General features: G+C 38.4%; 3 protein-coding genes across 5 annotated transcripts; 2 read left to right on the forward strand and 1 right to left on the reverse strand.

Annotated features, from left to right (window-relative positions):
- The first annotated feature begins 1173 nt into the window (after window positions 1-1173).
- Window positions 1174-3728, forward strand: LOC119793128 (tripartite motif-containing protein 16-like). Its single transcript, XM_038300128.1, has one exon. The coding sequence runs from the start codon at window positions 1244-1246 to the stop codon at window positions 2906-2908; it is 1665 nt and encodes a 554-aa protein (XP_038156056.1). The 5' UTR covers window positions 1174-1243; the 3' UTR covers window positions 2909-3728.
- Window positions 3729-5683: 1955 nt separating this feature from the next.
- pmpca (peptidase, mitochondrial processing subunit alpha) lies at window positions 5684-12629 on the forward strand. Its single transcript, XM_038300165.1, has 13 exons — window positions 5684-5730; window positions 8217-8419; window positions 8524-8603; window positions 8693-8775; window positions 8847-8941; window positions 9012-9112; window positions 9802-10065; window positions 10141-10233; window positions 10303-10421; window positions 10501-10591; window positions 11083-11145; window positions 11228-11372; window positions 11456-12629. Exons 1-13 carry the CDS (start codon window positions 5684-5686, stop codon window positions 11623-11625), a joined length of 1554 nt encoding a protein of 517 aa, XP_038156093.1. The 3' UTR covers window positions 11626-12629.
- A 609-nt stretch (window positions 12630-13238) lies between these two features.
- Window positions 13239-25629, reverse strand: inpp5e (inositol polyphosphate-5-phosphatase E). 3 transcript variants are annotated; one of them, XM_038300147.1, is made up of 11 exons: window positions 25520-25629; window positions 21939-22756; window positions 20694-20817; window positions 20515-20612; window positions 20309-20433; window positions 19267-19386; window positions 16824-16931; window positions 16577-16738; window positions 16385-16500; window positions 16177-16313; window positions 13239-14229 (listed from the first exon to the last, which is right to left on the reverse strand). In XM_038300147.1, exons 2-11 carry the CDS (start codon window positions 22688-22690, stop codon window positions 14094-14096), a joined length of 1878 nt encoding a protein of 625 aa, XP_038156075.1. In that variant the 5' UTR covers window positions 22691-22756; window positions 25520-25629; the 3' UTR covers window positions 13239-14093. The 3 variants fall into 3 exon arrangements, with proteins under 3 accessions (XP_038156075.1, XP_038156068.1, XP_038156081.1); XM_038300140.1 differs by having other exon boundaries at window positions 25231-25613; XM_038300153.1 differs by lacking the exon at window positions 25520-25629 and adding an exon at window positions 22855-23020.
- Window positions 25630-26768: the final 1139 nt, after the last annotated feature.

Below are 26768 nucleotides of genomic sequence, written 5' to 3' on the forward strand. Positions count from 1 at the left end.
CGTATGCTGAGCTGCACCTTGAAATCAAATAGATCCACCACACCATAAGGGTGAGTTGTAGGATGGACAGCATCTTCAGATCAATTGATAACTAAATGTTGTTGGTATGTCAGCCACAGCTTGAATCCTTCTGGTTCTGTCTGCAGCTCCTTAGTGTTTTAAAGTGCTGACTGTGTTCTGTTTCTGTGTCGGAATTGATTCCCTGAGGGCTAAATAAATGATCAAACACACTTTAAACAGTCAATTGTTCTGTTTTGATTCTCAGAGCCAAAATTAGTGAGCATTAGTGGTTACACGGATCTGTAGTGTCACATGACCTTAAAATATAGTGATGTTATAAAAGATCCAGATCTCTGAAACGTATAAATAAATAAATAAAATGAAATTAAATGAAAATACTAGAATCTATTTCTAAGTGCTAAAAAACTCAAACAGCGATGGATTGATATTAAAGCAACTGCTGCTTTCACTCATACTGATGTCTAAATATCAGCCAAGGTCAGGCCTGAAAACCAAGGAAGAAATTTTCAATACCTGGCAAAGTCTAGCTCTCTATGTATGAGCAGAACTGCGAGACTTGTGAGTGTATTTAGCACTTCGAATAAAAGAAAAAAGTGATATACTTTAGAAAACTATACCATTTATCACTTCAAAATGAAAACAATGCAGCAGAAAGAGTTAAAGAGTTAATGTAGCAATGAATGAGGAGTTTCCATATTTATACATTTAATACTACTGGAACAATTATAAGAAGCCTAAGGTTAGCCAAGCTGACTACTAATAACAGATAAAAGGAAGACTGTCTTTCTGGATGGAAAGGCAACAAGTCATGATACGGCCTATAGCATGATGTCTCAAACACTATAGGTGGGAGATACCATTAAAAATTAAATTAAATTAAATCCACAAATAGAGAAAAACTCTAGAATTTAGATCAAATTTAGAAACTGCGAAGCGTAATTTAAAGTGTAAACATATACAGTACTATCAGGGAATGTTGTTTTTTAAAGCGTTCAACAAAGTGTCTGTCATGGTGCCCTGACAACACCCACTTCTTCCTGCTGCTCTGAAACAGCAGTTAATCTCTCAACAGATCCCCCCTCCCTCCCCACTCAGATAAAGAGTTTATTGGCCTTTCCATTGCTGACACGCCTCCTTCACTGCTCAAACCAATGACGTGGAGCAGAGTTCAGGGTGAGTTTCATTTGTCCAAAAGTGAAACTAAAACCGTGTATGAGGAGAAATGGCGCAGAAAGGAGCTGAGCTGGATCAAGTGAGTTTTTCCTGCTCTATCTGTCTGGATCTACCGAAGGATCCGGTAACCATTCCCTGTGGACACAGCTACTGCATGAAGTGTATTGAAAACTTCTGGGATGAAGAAGATAAGAAAGGAGTCCACAGCTGTCCTCAGTGCAGACTGACCTTCAAACCGAGACCTACCCTGGTGAAAAACATCATGTTAGCAGCTTTAACTGAGCAGCTGAAGATGACTGGATTAGGAGCTTCTCCTTCTACTCACAGTTATGCTGGACCTGAAGATGTAGGCTGTGATATCTGCACTGCGAGGAAATTAAAAGCAACAAAGTCCTGTTTGATATGTCTATTTTCTTACTGTGAGAAACACCTCCAGCCTCATTATGACGTGGCTCGGTTAAAGAAGCATCAGCTGGTGGAGCCCTCCAAGCATCTCCATGAGAACATCTGCTCACGTCACGACGAGGTGATGAAGATGTTCTGTCGCACTGATCAGCAGAGCATCTGTTACGTCTGCACTGTGGATGAACATAAAGGTCATGACATCGTCTCCGGTGCAGCAGAGAGGATGGAGAAGCAGAAGGAGCTGGAGGTGAGAAAAGAAGACATCCAGCAGAAGATCAAAGATGGAGAGAAAAATGTAAAGTTACTTCAACAGGAGGTGGAGGCAATTAATGTCTCTGCTGATAAAGCAGTGCAGGACAATGAGGAGATCTTTTTAGAACTTATCTCTTTTATACAGAAAAGGAGTTCTGAACTGAAGCAGCAGATCAGATCCCAACAGGAATCTGAGGTGAGCAGGGTCAAAGATGTCCAGGAGAAGCTGGAGCAGGAGATCTGTGAGCTGAGGAAGGAAGTTGCTGAGCTGGAGTATCTCTCACAGGCAGAGGATCATAACCAGTTTCTCAAGAGCTTTTCCTCACTGTCAGATCTCACTGAGTCTAACTGCTCCTCTAGCATCAATGTTCGTCCTCTGAGGTACTTTGAAGATGTAACAGCAGCTGTGTCAGAGCTCAGCGATCTGCTTCAGGACGTCCTGAATGAGAAATGGACAAACATCTCACTGAGAGTCACTAAATTGGACATTTTACTGTCAGAACCAGAACCAAAAACCAGAGAAGACCATTTAAAATATTCACAGGAAATCACCCTGGATCCAAACACAGCTCACATGAACCTGCTTCTTTCTGAGGATAACAGGAAGGTGACCCTAATGCGTAAAAATCTAAATTATCATAATCACCCAGAAAGATACTCAGTCAAGTTTCAGATCCTTAGTAAGGAGACTCTGTCCGAACGCTGTTACTGGGAGGTACAGTGGGGAGGAAATGGAGGCTATATATCAGTTGCTTACAAGAACAGCTCTAAAACCGGCAACGGATTTGGACAGGATGAAAAATCCTGGGCTTTATTGTGTAACCAACACAGCAATCACTTTTGGCACAACAACTTATCAACTCCCATCCCTGGTTCAGTTTTCTCCAGAGTTGGGGTGTACCTGGATCAGAGAGCAGGTACCCTGTCTTTTTACAACATCTCTGAGACCATGACTCTGCTCCACAGAGTGCAGACCACCTTCACTCAGCCGCTCTATGGTGGAATACGAATGTACCACCATTTCGGAGATACAGCTGAGATCTGCAAACTAACTTAACATTATGTTTTCGCTGAAAAACATCTTTTTATTTGACCTTTGTCAACAAAAACACAGTTTTATAATAGTACTGGCACCTCAGTAGTTCAGCTGCGATGCATCCATCAGCCTATATTTCTTATTTTAATTCAGGTCGGAGGTTCCCACACCGTTCTACGGATGTGACATCAAGTGCCTCCATGTTGAATGGGTCAGAGCAATCGTTATATTCAAGATGGATATTGGGCATACTCGAGCTCCACTCAGACACCAATGGCAACCCCACATGAGATGGAAAAAAGAAAAGGAAAACCTTGTTAAGTGTGCGCCAGAGCTACGAGTACAAGCAGAAGAATGCTGCAGTTTTGTATTTTGGCCACAGGTGACAGTATCATTATATAACTCTATAATGCCTCTTTTATTCAAGTTGCCTAAAAAATATATATATTGAAGTTATATTGTTTTTTTGGGGGGGGGGTTCTCCCTTAGATCCAACTTTTTTAATAACTGCTCTTAAAGGTTTGAGTTTCCTCTACAAATTATATACCTTTAAAAATGTAAACCATAATTTATCAAAACCCAATCTATGAAATAAGTAGGTGGATAAGAAAAAAAAAAATAAAGATGTTCCAATTGCTTTAATTGTAGCACCGTGTCCTGGCTATTTGCTAACTTGTTATCGGATGTCAATCATTGATTAGATGTTAATAACATATTTTATGTAAATACAATTGTTTTTCAATGTTTGCAAGGAGGAGTGAATTTTGCAAGTCTGTTGCCTAATGTAATCTGTTATCTGTTTTATATATATATATATATATATATATATATATATATATATATATATATATATATATATATATATATATATATATATATATATATATATATGTGTGTGTGTGGGGGGGGGGGGGGTTGTGTGTGTGTGTGTGTGAAATATAGACAGATGTTGTGATTAACACTATATAAAATAAACCATTTGAAACTGAATCTTTGTTTCAATATACTGTAAATCTGGATGAAGTGCTGTGTATTTTTTTAGGTTGTGTTCAATTCCCTTTAGAAACTTAAAGCCAGAGGCTTTTATGTCATAGACTTTAGGGAAAGACCATACTATATATGGATCAAGTTATACATTAGTAATAGTGGCTTGTTTATTACCCATGACGGCACATTAAATTGCTGCCTATCTTCTCAGTCAGCAGGTCTGATAAACAATAACTTGAACTTTTGTTTGCTAATCAACCAGCAGGTTGTAAATAAAGACAGTTGTCGCCAAAGAAGTCCTGGACAAATCTCCAGTCTGTAACAGGGGAACACAGAGACACAGGATAGACAACCATGCAAACACACACACAATCAAATGTAGTTTAGGTAAATTGACTTAACATCTCTGAGAGGAGGCCAAAGTACCAAGACAGAATTTATGCATCAATGGGGAGAATGTGAAAGCTCCATATAGAAAAACTCCATGCAGGGAATTTAATCCTGGATGTTCTTGCCAGAGATTAATCATTGTACAGTTAGATAAAACATAGGAAATCCAGCCTACTTAAAATTCTTTAAAAAAAAAGACATTGAACTCCCTCTCCAAACAGAGCTGTCACTAGAATCGCAAGTTAAAATCAAATCAACTTGTTGTAGTTTGCAATTGGTTAGAAGTGTATATTTTAGATTTCTTGAGCACATCTCCTAAAATATAATGGATACTGAAGTATGACCGGGATAGTCGTACAGCGGATATTGTTAAATTTCCCTTACTTTCAATTTGAAAAACTTGACAGGTATGCTTTCTTCTTCTTATTGGATTTATTGGCAGTTGGCAACAAACTTTTAGTAGCATTAGTGCCACTTACTGGAATGGAGTGTGATTCGTGATGTGTATCTACTAATATGCTGATGAAGATTCTCAGTCATCCAGGTCATAGTCATTCCGTAAAAATTCAAAAAATATCCACTGGACCTGGTTTCCAAGATTTGAAGATGTTTCGCCACCTCTCCAGGAAGCATTCTCAATTCAAATGTCTGGATCCGCAGTGAGTTTGAGTCTTATAGACAAAGCCTTGTGTCGCTTGGAAACATGCAAATGATAACCGATGAATGGGTCGTTTGGTTCCATCGTTAGCCTGTAATATCTGAAACCTGTCTATTATTCTGAGGGTCGGTCGTTAAGGCAACCCCCCCATACTTTGAATTTTTACTGAATGTATCTACTAATAAACATATATATAAATTAAATCAATCAATAAAAAAAAAAAAAAAAAATATATATATATATATATATATATATATATATATATATATATATATATATATATATATATATATATATATATATATATATATATATATATATATATATATATAGCCTATATATATATATATATATATATATATATATATATATATATATATATATATATATATATATATATAGCCTACATATATATATATATATATATATATATATATATATATATATATATATATATATATATATATATATATATATATATATATATATATATATATATATATATATATATATATATATATATATATATATATATATGCACACACACACACAGACACACAAATATATACATACTTCTTATACATAACTTTGTATTCTATCCATCTATATCAAAGACAGGTAAGCCTTACCCTAACTGTCAAGTTAAGAACATTACCAAATGGTAAGAACTAAATAAACTGCAGACGTGTATATCTGCCCCGGAAGTGACGCAGAAAGCTTCTATTTTGTTCCGGGTTGGTTTCCGGTCAAAGACGAACAGGATGGCGACTCACATGTCGAGGTGCAGGAGCTGGAGTCGGCTTCAGAGGTAACGGCTCTTTATATTCACGTTGTTAACACTTTATGGATGAGCCATTTACACAAAGACTTGTGAAAACCAGAGCGCGTCACTGTCACGCGCTGCTTTTAAACAGCTGACCGTGCTGGTCTCTAAACATTAGCTGTCAGTTAGCATTCAGCGTTAGCCGTTGGTGTGTTCTAATGGTTTGCCTGCGTCTGTAAGCAGCAGGATCAATACTTCATACTTATTCTACAGCTCAGTCAGAGCCTCTGTTGGTTTTCTGAAATATTACAGCTTTGTTGACATTTTATTCTTCAAGGCTGTTGCCAGTTGACAGTCAAGCAGTAATAGATGACAAGTGCATGTCCTAGATATCCTTACCAAGGCTTTATAGAGGCAGGAAGGGATTTTAGCTAAAAAAGGAGTGATGATTAACATTTATTAAGCCTGTTTTATGTACCATGTGCTGTCTCCAGTATCAGACCACTGTGACTGACCCAAAGATTGTGCTAGAAAACATAACTTCCACTCCTAATAAAGGCCAATCCAGCATTTATTGCAATGCAATACATGCTGCAATGATACTAAATTATCTCCACATTGAACACATTCTTGTGGGTTATTTGTGTGTATCGCTCATTATTTTGACAAGCACAAACTAAAGTGCTCTCAGAAGACGGCGCAAACTTCTGACCATTCCACCTTTTGATCCAAGCTTTTTTATTGTTTGTTACATATTGCTCACTTTTGACTTTCTTCAAAATCTTATGAAAAAGCACTTCCAGACTGCAAATTTTTTTTTTTGCTACAGATAAGCTCCTTTTATATTAATCATCACTCAAAAATATGTGTATACAGAGTTCTGGTAGAAATAAGTAATTGACCCTTGTTTGTTAAACTTAAAAGATCAAACCAATTTTTTAAGATGTGGTTTTGCAGGTCCTTAATCCTGAATTATGTGAAATTAAATAATATTTAATGTAACAGAATGAAGAATGAATCTTTGTCAATCCTTTCCTATTAGCTTAAAGAGGCATCATGGTGTGATACTGCCACCTGTGGCCAAAACACACAACTGCAGCCTTCTTCTGCTCGTTCTTGGCTCTTATAGTAAACAAGGTTAATGTTTTCACTTTTTTCACCTTACCCAGAGTTGCCAGTGTTCTGTGAGTTGAGCTGAATGCAGGTCGCTTCTGAATATCCACAAATTGCAGCTTGAAATAAAAGGGTTTTGATTATTTACTAATTTGGAAACCTTTAACATGGATGTTCTTGACATCACATCTGCAGAACATAGTGGGAACTTTCAACCCAAAGTAAATAAAGAACAAAAAGGTTACAGGCTTATAGATGCATCAGTGCTAAACTACTGAGGTGTCAGTCTGCTCGTCAAACATTGTTTTAGTCATAAAGGTTTCAATAAAAAGGCTAGTTTAAACCAAATTTTCAGTAAAAACCTACATAATGTATCTTTACAGGTAAAAGATAGCAAATTAATTACAAAAATTGTAGAAAATAAAATCTCTGATAATTTGTTTGCAAGAAATTATCAGCTGATTCTTTTCCAGTGTCTGATTAATAATATTTATCAGTTCCATATTAGTAAAAACACATATTTTCTGGAATCATTTAAAAGTACACAAAAAAAGTACAAAATTATTGTGGAGAATTTTCTCGAATGAAAAAAAAAAATGCGCTTGCGAGAGCATGCATGAGCCCATGTATACTGTTCTAAGAGCTCATACAAGCTTATTGTGCCTGAACGTCCGCCCTAACCCCTAAATCCCTCAATCACTATATAGAGCGGGAACTTTGTAGTGAACTCAGTCAACTTACCGTTCAGACAGATGATCACTTCCTCGCTGGTGGACCGCACACTGCCTGCGCCATCTTTGTTATTAGTCGCCGCTGTTGGGTAGTGACAGCCAATGACAACAGCGGGCAGCTTTGACAGCAAATCCCATAATGCTTTGCGAGGAGCACAGCATTAAGGGATAGATCTTCCTCTTCTGAGGCCTTTCTTTTCTTCCCCTACACTTCGTAGACACTTTTTCTCTAACGACCCTCTGCCATTTTCTAAGAACAGCGGTGAGAAAGGTGAGCTTCAATGACTGTCTGAAACCGTAGCTCACCACAGATTTACACCTGGAAGTGTGAATGCGCAGAAAAATATGGCTAACGGGACGAGCAAGTAGGACCGCCTTATGTAAACATTTCATCAAAATGATTGACTATTAGGAGGACAACTTATTTAGATGATACACCCGGAAATAAAAGATTGTCCTTTCTAGCTTTAATCACGATATGTGGAACAGGTGTAAAGCAGCGGGTCAAATCTGGGAAGTTTAGATGAATAGAAATTACTCTAGATTGCTTTTGAAAGAAATATTTTAAATGAAAATTACCTGGACCTGCTTCAGCTCTCTATTTCTAATATTTTCTATTTGTAGAAACCTAAAGTGTTTGCAGATTTTTGCAAGCTCACCACTAACTGACTTTGTTTGTTGTGAAAGGTTTGGGATTGCAGCTTACAGAAAGTACAGCAGTGGTGGAGGATATCCAAATGTGTCCCTATCTACACCGCTACCTGGAATCCCAAAACCACTGTTTGCATCCGTGGACGGCCAGGAAAAATACGAGACAAAGATCACAACTCTAGAAAACGGCCTCAAAGTTGCTTCTCAAAACAAGTTTGGCGAATTCTGCACTGTTGGAAGTGAGTTTAAAAAAATTCTAGGTTTAGATTCAGATATAGATGCTGATCTTTTTTGAACTGTGGGAAATTGTTTAAATGTTCTTTTTTTATGTTCTGGTGTTTAGTTTTGATAAATTCTGGATCTAGACATGAAGCAAAATATCCAAGTGGAATAGCACACTTTTTAGAAAAACTCGCTTTTTCTGTAAGTCAACAAAAGAAACAAAGAAAAAAAAGCATATTCCACCTGTTAAAGCGTTTTTAAGCATGTTAAGGAATGTCCTTTTCTTTCAGTCCACAGCTCAGTATGGGAGCAAAGATGAAATCCTTCTCACACTGGAAAAACATGGGGGCATATGTGACTGCCAAACATCAAGGTATTAAAGCTGAATTTTGTGTGTGGCGACCTCTAAATGCGGCACTTTAAATATATGTGTTTTCCTTGCAGAGACACGACCATGTATGCAGTATCTGCTGAGGTCAAAGGTCTGGACACTGTAGTCAGTCTTCTGTCTGATGCTGTCCTGCAGCCTCGCCTGCTGGGTAAGTCCATTTTACTGCAGAGGAAACACAGAGGAGAACTGAGACCTAAACTGATTCTGTTTACATGCAGACGAAGAGGTTGAGATGACCCGGATGGCCGTGCGCTTTGAGTTAGAGGATTTAAACATGAGGCCGGACCCCGAGCCTTTACTCACTGAGATGATCCATGCTGTGAGTGGGAACTCTGGGAGCTTCATTGATCTGTTTCAGCTGTAGATTGTGTTTTAGCAGAAATTTTTTGTTGAACCAAGAAGTACAAACAGTTTGGAGGCTTTAGAGGAAGGGATCATATGGTTTCTTGAAGCAAACGTGGGTTTTCTACGTTTAATTACCAGTTTAATCTACCATACATTCATTGGTGTTAAAACAGACCAGCAGGTCACTCATATTTGATGACCAAGTGGATGAACATTAGTAGACGGATAGGTTGCCTGTTGGGTTTTTTTAGACAAGCTATAGCAGTGCCTCTAGGATTGATTGATTGATTGATTGATTTTAGGTGATTTATATAAATTTGTAGCACCAACTGACTTGTACCTTGCAAATAATTTATGTAAAACGAGATGCTGGAGCTAATCCTCAAAATCTCTGGTATTAATCAGTAAAAGTCTGATAACAAGTAGCTTCTCTGTATTTTTTTCAGTTGTTGTAAATGGTTCTATTTCCAGTTATTCTGTGTTCAAATTTAAAGATTGATTTGCAGGACGGGAACATAGTTCCTTTTACTGTTGAACTTCTTCGCCTTACAGGGTGGCCTGATTTCAGTTAATATTAAAATAAAGCGTATTTGCTTTACTTGACGTTTTTAGCCTGTTTTTATAATGGAGGTGTTTGGTTTTAAGGATCCTCTCTGTTTCCAGGCTGCGTATCGGGGGAACACAGTCGGACTTCCTCGCTTCTGTCCTGCAGAGAACGTGGAAAAGATAGACAAGAAAGTACTTCACAGCTATCTGCATAACTACTACTGCCCTGAGCGCATGGTGCTGGCAGGCGTGGGCGTCGAGCATGAGCAGCTGGTCGAATGTGCCCGGAAGTATCTGCTGGACGTGAGGCCGGTTTGGGGGACGAGTTCGGCCGCTGATGTGGACCTCTCTGTAGCGCAGTACACCGGTGGCTTCGTTAAGGTGTTTATAAACGTCTAAATGTGTGACTAAACCTTGTGTTTGAGATGGTCGCTAACGTTCCCTTTGATTTGTTAGATGGAGAAAGACATGTCTGACGTGAGCCTGGGCCCCACACCCATCCCAGAACTCACCCACATCATGATAGGCTTGGAGAGCTGCTCCTTCCTGGTTGGTGTTTGCAGCACATTCCCAAATCAGCCTTCTGACACACGGAGACTAAAATGATTCCCTCCACAGGAGGAGGACTTCATCCCCTTTGCTGTGCTGAACATGATGATGGGTGGAGGGGGTTCCTTCTCTGCAGGAGGACCGGGGAAAGGCATGTTCACTCGCTTGTACCTGAACGTCCTCAACAGGTGAGAGCTTCATTTTGACTAATCCAGGCTAAAATCTTTAGCTTTGTCGTTTATATGTGGTCCTACTTATCTGTTGTAGACATCACTGGATGTACAACGCCACCTCCTACCATCACAGCTACGAGGACAGTGGGCTGCTGTGCATCCACGCGAGCGCAGACCCCAGACAGGTCAGCAAGACGGCTTAAAAAATCTGTTGAACTTTAGGATTTTATTTCTGGGGTTTAATGACTGTATAATACACAAATTGCAGGAGTTTAAACTTAACTATAAATGTGACTATATTAAGACACGTATATTTATAATCACAAAATCTGAAAAATGTATCAGTATTGAATATTGCGATGATGAAAACATAAGTAGATAGCGTGAACGACCCTATGCAAGCTTCAGCAGCAGAGCGTGCTTGAAGTGACCGATTTACAGACAATGTGAATTGATGATCAGTTTAATATTTCTTGATATAGTGCTGCCTCATTTTACACAATAAACTTGTTTGTCATTTAAATCTTAGCTATTTATAGGATCAGCCCTCCAAATTGGGTTTTCAGCAGTTTACAAGGTTGACAGCAGGGGCACAAAATATTCCCTGTCAAAGTTATAAGCAGAGCTTATAATATCGATTGAAAACAGACACTTATGCTCCTGTGTTGAACTCCAGGTGCGAGAGATGGTGGAAATTATAACCAGAGAGTTCATTCAGATGGGCGGGAGTGCAGGAGAGGTAAGGATCCCAACAACTTTGGCTTCATTTGACGCTGAAAAAAGAAAAGCAAAGCCTTTAGATTTTCCCATCCTTTGTACAGATGGAGCTGGAGAGAGCCAAAACTCAGCTAAAGTCCATGTTGATGATGAATCTAGAGTCTCGTCCTGTTATATTTGAAGACGTTGGACGCCAAGTTCTGTCCACGGGAAAGAGAAAGCTCCCCCATGAGCTCTGTGACCTCATCAGTAAGTTGTTTTTTTTTTAAAACAAGTTAACATAAATGTGCTGCTCCAATGAATGCATTAATGACTACTAAAATGATTTACAGGCAGCGTGACGGCCAGCGACATTAAGAGAGTGACCACCAAGATGCTGAGAAGTAAACCTGCAGTGGCTGCTCTCGGGGAGCTGACAGAGCTGCCCACGTACGAACACATCCAGGCGGCGTTGTCAAGCAAGGACGGACGCCTGCCTCGCGTCTACCGCCTCTTCAGATAGATCCTCCCGGCATGGCTCAGGACCTGCTGTAAATAAGCCCCCCACTGGAAGATTACACTAGCATTTCCTCCCAAACTCAGAAATCTACACGGCTAGGTCTGGGAGAGGACTGATACCTGGTCTCTGACATGCGCCTCTGACAGAAAAGAGGAGTTTTGTTTTTTAAGAAGTTCTTTCTACAGCACAGCAACCTCAGCTGGATGATCTATTTATTGGGCAGAAAGCCATAAATCTCCACCTGTTTGGTTTTAAATGGACGGTTTTCCCCAAAACAAAAAACACTTAGCTGTTTGTTGATAAGTAAATGTTACGCTGTGACTCCTCATTTAGTCGGTTATGGTTAGATATTAATGTTGGACTTTTTATCGTACCTTCATCTATTCTCCTTCAAAGTGAGCAAACTAAAACCTTCTGAGGCTGAAGTATCTAAACCCATTTTAGAATACATTTAAAAACAAACCAGTCCAGATGAAGAGTGTTTGTATAAATAAAGTTACTGGAACTTTCTTTTATGGTGGTTATTTAATTTAGTTTGAACTACATAGACTGAAGGCAAAAAATAGAAATATATTAAATTATTGGCTGGAGGATTAATTCAATTAGACTGACTCAGTGTTTGTGATTTGCTAATGGGCTCCCAGTCTAAAACTTTCAGTGAAATCTGTGACAAACAGCCAGTTTTATCGGTTATATCACATTTGAATGGTTTTTAATTGGTTTTAGGGAAGATGCTTTGGTTCAAACAGTTTAATATCTATCTATATATATGTATATATTAGATGATGGAACATTTTCCGCTTTCTAGTTAATTAAAGGAACAGACTAGACTACAGCTTTATTCTTGACCCGTCTGCTCCGTTTTATGCTCATGATATAGATGCTGTTTTTTATGTTCTCAAATAAACCTCTGAGGATGTTGTAGGACAGTAGGGTTCTGATAGACAGGCTTTTAAAGGCAGTTGGCTGTACATGATTTAATTTTAGGTTATACAAGTAGACTTCTTTTTATTAAATAAAAGAACAGCTAGCACCACAGCTGTTGTGCTAAGGAAACTTTTTTTCTTGTTCATGTCCCATGCGTCTCATTTAGTCGTTGAGCTTCTATAAAAGTTGTCCATGAACAATAACTATGCAAATCCTATTTTTCCTTGCAAAAAGACAGTATTACCATTCTAATGTGTTAATTCCATTTTAACTAAGCAGTGCTTGTGAATGCAACCTAAATCATCTGATCACTGTAAAATAAAAAAAAAACGAGGAAGATAAGACACAGCTAATTATTCTGATCCGGGGTGTATGTTTTGTTTGAGGCATGGTGCCTTTGCATTCATTTCTGTTTTACATTTAAAAAGATCCTAAATGAAACTAAGACATTTCCAACATGCACACAACTTTTTGATTGGCTGCTGTTATTGATGGGCTTTGCGTATTTCTGGACAAAATGTTGCTTTAATTTGGATCCAGCTACAGCTAGCAGTTCAATGTGCGAAAAACCAAGAATAAAAAGGTAAACCACTATTGTATACAGTTTCCTAGTGGTTACATTAAACCATGTTCTTCCAATAAGCTAATATGATTCATTAATAAATGTAGACATAAATAAAACTGTTTTATAAAGGTTCAAATTTACCAATTTATTACAGGATGTTACACATTAGATTACACAATAACTTACAAATTATTGACAAACGGGTCATGTTAAGTTAGCAAGACCCATAGGCACTTGTTTAAATAAGCAGAAAGCTTTTAAAGCTCCAGCCCATAGCTGTGCTACATACAGTACATTGAAAGTTTACGGTCTGTAAGGAATTAAACGAGATGCAAGGCATAAAGTCAGAGCTATGATGAAAACTGCATGGAATATAAGACAGCGACAGTAACAAGCTTCCCATGACAAAAACATTTCAACATTCTCTCTATGGTGAGTTCCCTGAAAAAGCAGATCAATACAATTCTTCAAATAAATATAAACGTCAAGTTTCCCTGAAATGGAACCAACTCGTACCCTCATTTCTCTTTGTAACACTCTGAGAATTGTACTAACCTCAGCAGAAATGCTCTGACCAGTAAAAAAAATGCAATTTAAGCCAAACACCTACATGTTTCTTTTGTTTTAATAAAAGTTTGGGTCAGTGCATTATAAATCACAAGGCTTTTGATCGTTTGACCATCAGAATGGTTACGGATTCTGTTAAGACAATGAGTGCAGACTTTCAGGTTAGTTGCATGTGACTGAGGATTAAGCACTAAAGGCACCCAATCCACTCACTCTTTGTTTCCCAGTCATATTTAAGTAAAGAAGGCTAAATAAAGGCCAGACTGCTGATGTCTGCAGACCTTAAAGGCCCTTGGTGCTCAGCTGCAGCCATTATCCCAACAGCATGTTAAGACAACGCTGGTTATCATTTTGGTCCATTCCCACGTGTGGCACAGGTTCAGTCCTGACTGTAGAGAGCTTCTTAAAGCGTTCAGGAGATGGTGCAGATGGTGCTGCTGTTTTGGCTGGATATGGCCTCCCTCCTCTTCAGCTCTCTGGCAGTCATCCTCCTTTTGATGCCCTCCAGGTACAAACTCCGGTCGAACATTCCTCCACACAGAGGAATACTGAGCAACACAATAAAATATTGGAAAGGGAAAATGAACAACATCTTGAATCTGTAATTATTAAACAGGTAGATTTAAACATTTTTTTACATGAAATTGCTAAATAACAGCACAAAAAAAACATTTTTTTAAATAGTTAATATAAAAAATTAAAAGATGCAATATCATTCCCCAGTTGGAGGCTAAATTATAACATAGGTGATAGAACTGTTGCTTGGCAACATCTATCAATGAACCAATGGGTATTTCTCACCTGACTTCTGCTTTAAAGTTTGATTTATTCCATAAAGGAATCATTTCACAATATCACAATATGTATAGTATTTTTATTTTATTATCTTGCCTGAAAAAGGTAAGATATATATATATATATATATATATATATATATATATATATATATATATATATATATATATATATATATATATATATATATATATATATATATATATATATATATATATATATATATATATATATATATATATATATATAAAAAAGCGTAACTAAACCCAACCCAATGTAGAAGTATAAACCCACCAAAAGACACATTTTGAAATATGCCACCAGTATAGGTAGTGCAGTAAAGTGTAGGATAATAGGATGAGGTTAATTGGAGGTTTGGACAGAAGAAAGGAAGTGAGGGTGAATTTTGTTTGACTAAATTACAAGTATCTAAAATAAAACAATGACAAATGGTTAATAAAATGCTCACCTAAAAAATCCTGTCAATGCTTTTATCATTTTTATTGTTGTAAAATAGGCTATAACCTGTCATATATGAACAATACATAGTGCACTCAAGACTCCCCAGTTCCAACTGCTGAGGTAAATCCAATGTATCACTATTCCCAACAACAGGGCTGTGAAGTAGGCAGGTACCAATTCATATATTCAATGAAAGCTGGATATTGTTAGAAACCTAACAATTAATTGGATCCTTTTGACCATGATTAAGCATTTTTTAGCAGTTATATTAATATTGAGAACAAAAGAAAACAAACGCTGAAATAAACTGCTTCTGAACCTCAAGTGTTCCCCTTTCCTTTAAAAAAAAAGGAAGGGAAAAATCACAATAAGTCTTTGTTTTGTTTTTATAATACCTGAAAAAAAGCCCTAGCACAGTAATACTAATGATGTACTGAAGGCTGGACTGGAGAGAAAAAGTGACCCTGGACTTTCTGACTGGCCCACTTTAAACTGCTGGGTTGACAAAATAATAATCAGCAACAGCAAACAGTCTACGGTCTATAAGGTAAACTACAAGAGCAAAAAAGTATGGAGGACCAAAGCAGACATCATTCTGAACTTAAAAACTTGAATCTGTCAAATAAAGAGGGGGTAAACCTACTTAGTTTACTCTGAGTAAACAATGTTGGTATAATCATTTCATCTCCATATCATTTCATTCTCCAGCATCTATATTGTATCTTATTTACATCTAATGTGGGCAATTGATTATTGATCTAAAATGATCACAAAATTATTCAGATTGCGTCTAAAATTATCTTAATTTTACCACCATGTTTCTTTGCACTATAAGTAATATAAACGATTGGCAGTGACCCAGCAGTTTCCTGATGAATCAAATAGAGAATCTGTCTAAGGATCGATAGATTATGGTGATGGTAAGGAGACGTTCCCACATAAAAAGACTCGGAGCTCCTATCGACTGATAAATGGATAAAAATAAAAGTGGAAACGTGTTAAAAGCTGGTCAGACCTAACTATGTGAGACTGCTTTGATCCCAGTTAAATTTGGGAGATAATTTAGACATCCCATTTTAAAATAAAAAGTAAAAACAGGAAATAACTTCTAGGTAATTCAAAATAAATGTAAATTTAAATCTATTGTAAATAATTTGGGGTTTGCACATCAAAGTAGATGAAGACATACAGAACCTAACAAATGCAATTAAACGCTATGATGTATTAAATGGACTCACTTGTCTCTTCCCGGCCTGAGTTTAACCTGACAGACGGCGATGACGGGTCTGTGGTCTGAAGTCTTTATGCTGGAACAGCTGTCATACTTCAGCACTCTTATGTCATTAGCCTGCCTGCTCCTGAACAGAACCCTGTCCTGAGAACAAAAAGCCTTTAACCACACATAGATTGTGAGCAATTAGAACATGCTGCTAAATGCCTCCTTACTGTGTATGAAGGCGTTCTCTGCTTAGAGGTGGTGTCATAGTTATCACAGCCAATGTCAAATTTGTAGGTTGGAAAGAAGTGGACTGGTGCCTCCTGGAAACCTTTGAAGATGGACCCTGTAAGGAGGGAGTTATTCATTCAGAGATCATCAACCAAACAGCTGTGGTTCTCCGAGGCTTTCATCCTACATACCGTCCTTCATTTGCTTAGTGAGCTGGTCATGCTCCAGCAGAGGGCTCATATCCCCACCCATTGTTCGCTTCATTATCGTCTCAATGTCAGCCCGCTCTTTGCTGAGTCGGAAGTTAAAATCACCAAACCAGAAAACCTGATCAAACCTGGTGGTGACGTCAGCTGTGATTAAAAGTAAAAGACACAAGATCGTAATGAGAAATGTCGGTTTCCAATGACTCTAGCTGTCATTTTTCTCCAGTCTTACAAGATGAGGAGCGATACGGGTTGGTGTCTGGAATGCTTTTGGGAAGAGCTAAGGCCTCAATGATCTTATTGTAATCCAGAATTCTCTCGTAAACTTTGGCATCTCCAGCTGAAAGACAAACCAAGTAACAAAAATGTACAGAGATAAAGAGCAATAATGAACTACAGGTTACACTTTGTAATATAAATATTTTTTAAAATGATTGTGACCACTGGTTTATCCCACAAAATAAAAGGCAACATGGATCGCTTTGAAGAAAGAAGGAAGACTGGCAAATTTTACAGGAATCAAGAGATCAGTTTAACTTGGAGAAACATGAAACCCTAAATATTCAGCAGCATGAAGACATTAGAAGATCTCCAATGAGAAGAACTAAATAATCAAAATATATAAAGGACAGATATTTTACATTCACAGTCATTGATCACACATTCAATGTACATATGAAAGAAAAGGAGGGCAAAATAATTAAATGAGGATATATCAGTGAGGAAAATAGCAAACAACTCGCTCACAAAACGGGAAAATTTTTGTTGAAAAATTACCCCTAAAAATAAATGTATTATCTAGACTGCCCCATGCTGCAGAAGTTGTTAAAATAAAAAAATAAAAACATAAGACAGCCAGCCTGTCTTTAAAGCCTCTTTGGAAGCACATAGTTGAACTGAGGATAACCCTGTGATATAATTTGCTTTAAACCAGTTTAGACCCACATTAGACCAGTCACCCTGACCTCCCATGTATGAAGACCATGGTGCGCCTCCTCTTCGCACCGTAGTGAACCCTGGACCCGCTGCAGTTTACTTACCGGCCCATCATCAGAGTAGACAACGCCATCATCTACCTGCTGCAGCGGGCGCTCACACACCTGGAGTGCTGTGAGAGTTATGCCCTTTGACTTCTCCAGTGCTTTCAACACCATCAGACCAGAGCTGCTGAGGGGGAAGCTGGAGGAGGCAAATATCTGGCTGAATGGACCATCAACTACCTCACTGACTGCCCTCAGCACGTGCGGATACCCAGCTGTCAGTCAGAGGTATCCAGAGACTGCCTGCAGTTCCGGGCCCCCCAGGGCACTGTTCTGTTTCCGTTTCTTTTCCCCCTCTATACCTCAGACTTCACCTTTAACACGGACAGCTGCCACCTGTGGAAGTTCTCCGATGACTCTGACATTGTGTAGGCTATGTTTCTGAGGGGAACGAGCTGGAGTACCGGTCAGTCATCAAGGACTATCTGGACTGGTGTGAGAAGAACCACCTGTATCTAAACACTAGTAAGACCAAAGAGACAGGGATCGACTTTAGAGGAAGACTCCAACCTCACTCCTCTGTGAACATCCAGGGGCAGGACAAAGAAACTATGGAGAGTTTCAAATACCTGGGTGTTCACGTCAATAATAAACTGGACTGGACTCATAACACAGAAGGGCCAGAGCCGCCTCCACCCCCTGAGCAGGCTGAGGTTCTCTAGAGTGAGAAAGCCCCTGCATAAAACCTTCTATGACTTTGTGGTGGCATAGGCCCTCCTCTAAGCTGTTGTCTGCTAGGCCTCTGGCAGCGCAGAGCGGGACGGAAAGAGACTGAACAAACTGGTGAGAAAGGCAGTTTCTGTCCTAGGGCTGTGCTCGGGACTCTGTGGAAGAAACTGCTGAGAGGAGGGTGCTGTCCAAGCTTACATCCATCATGGATAACACCTTCCACCCTCTGCACCAGACTGTAGAGGAGCTGAGCAGCTCCTTTAGTAACAGAGTTATACATCCCGTGTGTAAAAAGGAGTTCTTCCGCAGGTAGAAAAATATCCCTGCAGCCATCAGACATTACAATGCCTATGCAATATAACCTGCTGTAATAACACTGCAATAACTTCTGTTATTTATTTAATAAAAACCAGAAACCACACTTTACCTGCCACCACTTTACTGTACATATAATACTGTATATATAAGTCACCCTAAATCTATTGTTTATTTTTTTTACAATCCACTGTATATGTGCACTGTATAAACTTTATTAACCTTTTTCTCCTTTGTGCACCTTGTTGTTTATAACAGCCAATGTCACAAGTGAATGTCTCCATTGTGAAAAAAATAAAGTTCTATTCTAAAATGTCCCCATTTCACATGCTGATTTTTGTTTTTATGTAGGAATGTATCTATAAGGATACATCAATAAGAACTGACTCAGGTCCCACTAAAAAATGATGGAAAATTAAAAGAAGAAGAAAATACCAAACAGAGGATGGATGTAACCCCCGTTTGTTAGTCATTTCATTCTTTTGTGTTTCTTTTTTTTCCTTCTAAATTCTAGCAAATATAACTAGATATCATGGTATTCGATAAGTCCAAGTTTAATTTAGCTGATTACCAATAACACAAGTACACCTCCATGTACTATCTTCATGATGGTAAGATGTTTCTGATGCTGCTTGTTGTTTTTCTACTTACATGTAAAGTGGGATGTTATGAAGAGGAAGGACGTTCCAAAGAAGGTAAAGGTGACCCCCAGAGCCCCTTTAGTCTTAATCTGAGAGATGATTCTGGTTGTGACCGTGGCATGTTCCACTTCTGTTTGGGGAGAAACCGAAATAAAAAAAGACAATACAAAACTTTGCAATTGAAAAGAAACATTGGCAAAGAACGTGTAGATTTACATGCTGAGATCTTTCACAGGCTTCAATGTAGCAATCATTAAGATAAACGTAAAAAATTCTACATTTATCATGTTTTAAATTCAAGCTTTATATTGATAATGAAACATAAGTTGAGCTAAAAGGCAAATACATTAAACACTTTGAGCAAGATAGCAAAGCTGTTTTATCTTTCGGGAGTCTGTGTTTGTCAGCGCTGGAAAAGTCCCCTTTGTGCTTTTAGATCCACAGCCCTAACGTCTTCAGACAATAAGCTTAATAAAGGCTGCAAAGAAAATATTTTAATCAAGAATCCCTAAAATCTCTCCATTAGCAAATAAGTAAATAGTTGGCCTAAGGCAACGAGAACATTCTAGATTTCAACTCTCAAAATAAAAAAAAGAATCCAGTTTGACCTGATCTCCTGATAAGAACTAAAATACACTGAGCATCTTAACGCAGGCAGCTGCTTTCCTCTAAAATGAAAAGGCTGCAACAGCAGAATCCTTTGATCAACTGTAGAAATTCAGGACGTCTCTAACTCTAATCTAAGGACTAGTACTGGTAATCTGGATCTATTTGGGATCTTCTAAGGGCTAAAATTAAGATTTTAAAACATTTATTCTATAAAAAAAAAACTGCAGCTTTCTCTCATTTATATTTCAGTACAATATATTAACAAACTTAAATTTATCATTTTGATGCATATATTAAAAATGTGTTCTATAATACAAAAGTTCAATATTTATATATATAATTGTAGAACTTCAGGTTCCAGCAAAATCCCACATTTCACGTGTGGAAATGAATTCACTTGGTCCATATAAACAAAGGTAACCAAGCAATATTAGAGCACAGACCTGAACAGAACCACATGAGGTCTCTCCTGATAAACACGGTCAGGTACAGGACCCCATGTGATGCGGTGTAGAGCATAACATAATGAGGTCCCAGAGTTTCCTGGAGGCAGGTCTCCCACTCCCTCCTGCAAGCAAACACATGTAAACAAACTGATTGCACTAAATTGAAAGTGTAATCCTCCTGATAAAACCCTAACTGGACATACCTGTCAGGGCAGCCCTCCTGAACCCCGATGACGTAAATATCTTGTGCAAATTCAGAGTCCATCGGAAGGAGGAGATCATTTAAGTTTGCTGGAAGAAACTGAGGATGACAGATGTTTGGTAATAATTTATTCAGCTGCTTGCATTCACAGTGAGTGAGACGCTGAAGTCTCATTGCTACCTTCTCTCCCTGCATGTTCCATGTCACCACATAGACGCCCACTCTTCGGTCTGGAAAGTGTCGGTCCAGCTCCTCAGCCCCGAGCAAGGCCCCGCTTCCCAGCATACTGCCCTCCAGGAAACTCCTAGAAGAAAGCAAAAATCTAATTTTGTTAAAGGCTTGTCCTCAAGAAAGAAGAAAAATTTAAAACGAGGCTGCTGTCTCATGGAAACTTAGGTGTTTCTTAAGTAGTTGCTGGCAAGAGACAAATTATGCATTAGGAGACTAGTTTATGCCCCCTTTTTGCCTTTTACTCCCGTAGAAAGAAGGCTGAGCAAGCATCTTCTCTGATCCATGCTAATCCCTTTCACACTGCAATAACACTCCTCTTCCTACAGATGTTAGCACAAAGTATAGATACAGAGCACAAAGTTATAGTCAAACAGCAGCAGAAAATGTTCTCATCTAAAGCTGCTATATGAATAACAATATATTTCTAGAAACAAAGCTAAACTTTCTTCACTATAAGGGAAAAAAATCTAGCTTTTAAAGTTTGAAGCCTTGCCAGGTTCACTCTTTTCTATTAAAATGGAGCCCAGTCATTTGATTGTGTTGTAATAAAAGTTGTGATCAACCATAATCTATGGCCTAAAGTTTCCCTTAAAACAAACAAACAAACAAACAAAAAACCCATCAAAGTCCTGACTATAATTCCTAATTCAATTAACTTTATTTACATATTTAGCCACAATTTGCAAAGTATAAACATTTTATTTTTAAGTCATATATAGCAAAATCAGATGATCATATAAAACTAATTTGTAAAATGCTATCTAAGGAACCTGGCCTGGATCCCAGAACCATGGACTCTGCAGTCGCCCCTCATCCCGAGCAAACATGATGTGAGAGAAACACTCCCTCATGATTCACAAAGCTATTACATTCCATTCTCCATACCCCTGAGCAACCTCTTACAATATGTACCTAAAGAACCCCAGATGTGTTGAAGCTTTATCTGGAAAGGAGAACGGGAGCTGAAGACAGATTTAGGGTTTATAAAACATATAGTAACTAATGTTTACTCACTAAAATAAAGTGATAAAATATATTCTGGGATGATTAACTAAGAAAGATCATGAAAGCTATAAGTATCTAACAGCACTTTTAAACTGGGAAGAGTAAGGATGAAAAAAGCTGCTAATTACCCAACATAATGATAATTAAAGGTAATCAAAGCAATTACATCAAGTCCTAAGTCTACTTTACCTGTTTCTTACATCCTGGGGTCTGATGGGGCTTAGAACGCTGTAGACAGACTTCATGGAGCTTACAGAGACACTGTCCGATCCCATGTTCTCCAGGAGCCGGCTGTCGCTCAGGTTCCTGTGGAGTCTCTTACCACCCTTCTCTTTGACCAGCATGCCATAATCCAAACAATCCCTGTCAATCCTATTAACAGCCTTTAAAGCGGCTGACGCAAAGGTCTTGTCCAGAGCAGGCAGTGGCCCTGTGGGCCGCAGTGGAGACAGCCGTATCTTGGCTGATCGCCCCCGGTGGTCCTCCCAGACACTCTGCTGACTCTGTGACCTTTTTTCGTGCTTGGCCGGTCTGCTCTTCCTGTCCTGGAGAACCGGAGATCCAATTGTGAAGTTGGTAAGTTTGGTGTTGGAGTCCTGCTCGTTTCTTGGAGATAATCGATCTTCTCTGAGAGAGTCTGTGGAGGAACCTGTCTCTGCTCTGTCACTCAGACTCTCCTGGCTGTTTCTGAGCCTCCTGGTCCTCACCGTCTCCTCCGCTGAAACACTTTTACCAAACTTAGAAAGCCTGGGTAGTGAGGGGGGTTGAGGCAGGTACACAGGGATCTCCCTGTCTGCTTGTCCAGCATCATTTTTCTTTCTGTTAGATTTTATATCGACTAGTGGGGTTTTGGGGCTCCTGCTTTCAATGTCATCGTAGGCTCCTTTATCACGAGTTTCAGAGGGGCAGTTGAGAGTGCAGTCCTCTCCATTCTCCGCCATCCTTTCTTCATGTCCAAAACAAGCTGTTGTGAGCAGGATAAATCTTTTTCATTATCGTCATAACACCTGCAACAAAACAACAGAAAGAGTGTTAGTAAAAGCTACAGCGGTTCACAGCTCAGAGGGGAGAATCTCTTGACAGGACAATTAATAGATTTGCTTTCTGGTCAAAAATGTTGTCTTTTAGGAAGAAAGAAAAAATAAAGGCTTTGTAAGAAAACTTGAGGGAAAAAGCTATTCTGGTCGATTAAAGTCTAACTTTTTAGTCCCCATGCAAAATACTCAGCATGGCTCCAAACTATCTTCGCACATCATCATTCCCCACTATGAAGCATAGTGGTAGCCAGTGTTGTGCCTGAACGCGTTCATTGAACGAAAGTTCATGAACTCGTTCATATTTTGGGCGAACGTGAACTGAACGTACTGCATTATTGCCTGGTGAACGTTATTGTGAACTCGTTCATTCTGGCGTCTGTGAACGGAGCTCTCTCAGTTCAAGTCCGTTTAACAGGTTGCCAGATTTCTATAAAGCCCTCCAGGCGAAACCCCGGCTAAATCACACCGTAAACAGGCCTTAATATGTAGCGGGAAAAACACCCAATCTGGCAACACCAGCTACCAGCGTCGTAGCCTACAGCCGCGTGCGTCATCAAAACAAAATGCAGCGTGGAAGCAACAGCAGCATGTAGGCGACTTAAAACAGGTTTATGACCAGGATGATGGCAACAAGTTTGCCCGCCGGCTTTCAGTAAAAAAATCCGCACTTCAGTAACCTTAAATTCCTACCTCAGCCTGGTCCCTCAGTTTGTGTTAGTAAAATGTTCTTGATCGGTCTTCAACGGGGGATCCGCGACCCCTAGGGGGTCTACGGAGGTACTGCATGAGCGTCTGCATGGTTAGTTGATATTTTTATATTCCCCCCCTGCATTTCTTTCCCCCACTAATTGAAATGTCTTTAAATACTCATTAACATGAAATCAACACACTGTAGTAAACAGATAAATGGAGGCAGAAGATGTCTTTCAGTCATCAATGCTCACATTCAGCGACACACAGGAGCTCTTTCAAGCTGGGCACCGTTTCCTTCACAACACCTGTCCCATCAACCAGGAATCAGAATCAGAAAAACTTTTATAATCCCAGGGAGAAATTAATTTCTTTACATTACTCCATCTGTAATAGAGTGACTATAGGACACAATTTCATACAATATATATAAATAGGGGGTCCCCGCTCCATCTCGCCATCAGTTTGGGGGTCCTTGGTCTGGAAAAGAAGACCCCTGTTCTTGAGGGTTTTACTATCCATGTAACTTGTTTGTTAAACCTGCCTGGTATAATTTTCCAGGATTCCTTTTTAGTATGTATTGAAATGGAATTTCAAATGGAAAAAATTATAAAAAAAAAACAAAAAACATTTGCACCTTAAAGACTACTTTCCTATTTTTCTTTTAATAATTCCTCATAAAAAAGACCATTCAAGCAGCACATTTTTCCTGATGTTTTTGAGAATATACTGTAGGGTTGAAAGCTGCAGCTGCTACTAGTGTGAAGTGATGGACAGCAACAAAGCATTAAAGCAACAATGGGGAAATGCTGTCCCCTCAATGCTAATGTAAACCCTGGTTGGATAAGGATTCAAAACTGGATATGAAGATGAAATCTGACGCACAGTTTCAGAGTTACAACTGATAAAATAATTGCTGTCTGTGGTTCTACAGTAGGCTATGGTGTAATTGAGCAATATATGAAAAAAAAAAAAAAAAAAAAAGAACTATGAACTAGTTCGTTTTTTGGAATTGTGAACTATGAACTGAACTAGTTCATTTTAAAATGTGTGAACTGAACTTTGAACTAGTTCACGTAGAAAGAGAACTTTCCCAACACTGGTGGTAGCATCAAGGAACAGAGATGCTGCTGTTTTTCAGCCGGCATAAGGAGGAGGCTAAACAGAGGCAGAGATTTCCCCTTTCAACAAACAAACCTAAACATACATTCAATACTATGTTCAACAAGTCTAGATCAGGGGTTTCTAATTCAACTGGCAATACATTGCACTATCTACATACATAAATGATCGTACACACTTCAATTACTTAATTACTAACTCAGCATGAAGATCATTGTGCTGAGCATCATCAAACCACCTTGCCTTAGAGGCCGGTGGGCTGGTGATGCAAGGGGAAATGTACTTTATACAACATGCAGCATGTGGATTGGCTGTCGTTTAAGTTTCCATTTAATGTTGGGGTGAATAAAGTGTTTTTGTTCCATTTTTACATGTCAAATATAATGTAAGTCAGATCTGATTTTTTTTCCTTTGGGATTTCACCAGATAAATAGGAAATGATCATGCATTTCTTATAAAGGACTACTGTATTTCGCAATTTAAACCCACATCTTACTCATAGGTTAGAATCGTATCTGTTATCCTTCCAGGGAAAATCTCAGATGCCGGACTAAGCTATCTAAAATTCAAATGTTAGAGTGCTTAATTCGTTAGCAGTGCAACAGGCCAGCAAATACTTTGGGCGAACTCACCTCACGAAAAACGAGGATGGTATTGTTAGCACATTTGACCATTTCACACCCTACTTGCTTACTAAAAAAACTTCAGACTCAAACACTTCATTTATCTTCACTAGGTAGGAAATCTCCTGTAGCTTGGGAAGCTAACTGCTAACTGAATAGCAACAATATATGCTAGCTGAGCTAAATAGCGTTTCAAACAAATGCGTCTTAACCCTTTTTCTCTCTTGTAAAACTACAGGAACCGTTTGGTTATTTTGGTTTATACAACTTTATCGAAAACCTGCCAGTACACCGTTACCTTGAACCGTCAATATCAGAGTGGCGGCTTTAAAATTAGCTCCTTCATTTCCCTAGCAACGGTTAACAACACTGATTTTGTTGCCAAGTAGACGAAGACAGCAGAGTTGTGATGCGTCACAGCGCCCCCTTCAGTCAGATAAATGGATTACAAGCACTACAGTTATTTACAGGGGAAGATCAAAATAGACTGATCAGAGGAAGTTATGTTTTTAGCTTTTTCTGCAGATTTGGGATTTTAAAACTATTTCCAAGGGTTGATTAAGACAGACTTTGAATTCATATTTATCCCTCAAACTTCAGTGAACTTCAGTTATTTAATTGGGTCACATCATATTTTTTGTATAAAACTTTAAAATATTAGTAATTTTTGTTTCTTTTTTTGTTTGTTAAGATTAAATTACCTTTTAATGGATTAAACAAAAATACCTCCCACAAACTAAAGAACAAAAAATATGCATTATGTGAAGAACAACAAACAGGCAAAAACTGTTGTTCCTGATAAAACTGCATAGATAAATAAACAATTTTCAGATTACCATAGACATCCTTTTTGTCACCCAATCCCCCAATATAACAAATGCAAAACCCATAAATTTCTTAATTAGGAACCCCTGAATGGATTTCTGAGGTGACTGGTCCCCCTATACTGTCAACTATCCTGCCATATTCTGTTTTTTCTTTGCATTGCTGCTGTTTTATAAAGTTTGGTCAAAAAACAGTAAAGTAAAAAAAAAAAAAAAAAGATAAGAAGAAGGCATTAAGGGGAAATAGGGGAAGTTTTGTGATATAGTGATAACAACAGCAGATCTAATAACAGCAAAATCCAACTAACAACCAAAATAATTTCTACTATGACATTGTGAAATAGTGAGCCTTAAACACTCTCCCTGAGCTTAAACCACCATAAAAAGGATCTTATAGGATGAGGACAAAACAGAAACCTATAAAGCTTAAGCTTATAAAGTGCCTTGCAAATATATTGGCTTATAAACCTTAAACTGCTTCATGCTTAAATACGTCGCAGTCAAAAAATTTATTTGGTTTGGATTTATGTCACACACCAAACTAAAGTAAAAATTTAAATGTGAATTGGGAAAGAAATGGTACATAATTCCAAATGCTTTTTGAACCAAATTTTAACTTTGCTTCACCTTGGATTTTTCAATTTTTTCAAAGCCAGAGAGCTCTGTTAGTGGAAATACTACTGCCTTTTAGGAGCAAAAAGGAGTATTATCTTTAGAGATATT

This window comes from Cyprinodon tularosa, unplaced genomic scaffold (genome assembly GCF_016077235.1).
Source record: "Cyprinodon tularosa strain WSP-4 unplaced genomic scaffold, ASM1607723v1 ctg112, whole genome shotgun sequence".
In the NCBI taxonomy this organism is placed as follows: domain Eukaryota; kingdom Metazoa; phylum Chordata; class Actinopteri; order Cyprinodontiformes; family Cyprinodontidae; genus Cyprinodon; species Cyprinodon tularosa.

What these genes read in the sequence shown, in the direction of transcription:
- LOC119793128 (XM_038300128.1), top strand. Translation starts at nt 1,244, where the DNA reads ATGGCGCAGAAAGGAGCTGAGCTGGATCAAGTGAGTTTTTCCTGCTCT.
- pmpca (XM_038300165.1), top strand. Translation starts at nt 5,684, where the DNA reads ATGGCGACTCACATGTCGAGGTGCAGGAGCTGGAGTCGGCTTCAGAG. An exon ending in TACCTGAACGTCCTCAACAG is followed by an intron (nt 10,422 to 10,500) that starts GTGAGAGCTTCA and finishes TATCTGTTGTAG; the next exon opens with ACATCACTGGATGTACAACG. An exon ending in CGAGCGCAGACCCCAGACAG is followed by an intron (nt 10,592 to 11,082) that starts GTCAGCAAGACG and finishes GTTGAACTCCAG; the next exon opens with GTGCGAGAGATGGTGGAAAT.
- inpp5e (XM_038300147.1), bottom strand. Translation starts at nt 22,690, where the DNA reads ATGGCGGAGAATGGAGAGGACTGCACTCTCAACTGCCCCTCTGAAACT. An exon ending in CCCCAGGATGTAAGAAACAG is followed by an intron (nt 20,818 to 21,938) that starts GTAAAGTAGACT and finishes GCTTTCTTCTAG; the next exon opens with GAGTTTCCTGGAGGGCAGTA. An exon ending in CTCAGGCCGGGAAGAGACAA is followed by an intron (nt 14,230 to 16,176) that starts GTGAGTCCATTT and finishes TGTGTTGCTCAG; the next exon opens with TATTCCTCTGTGTGGAGGAA.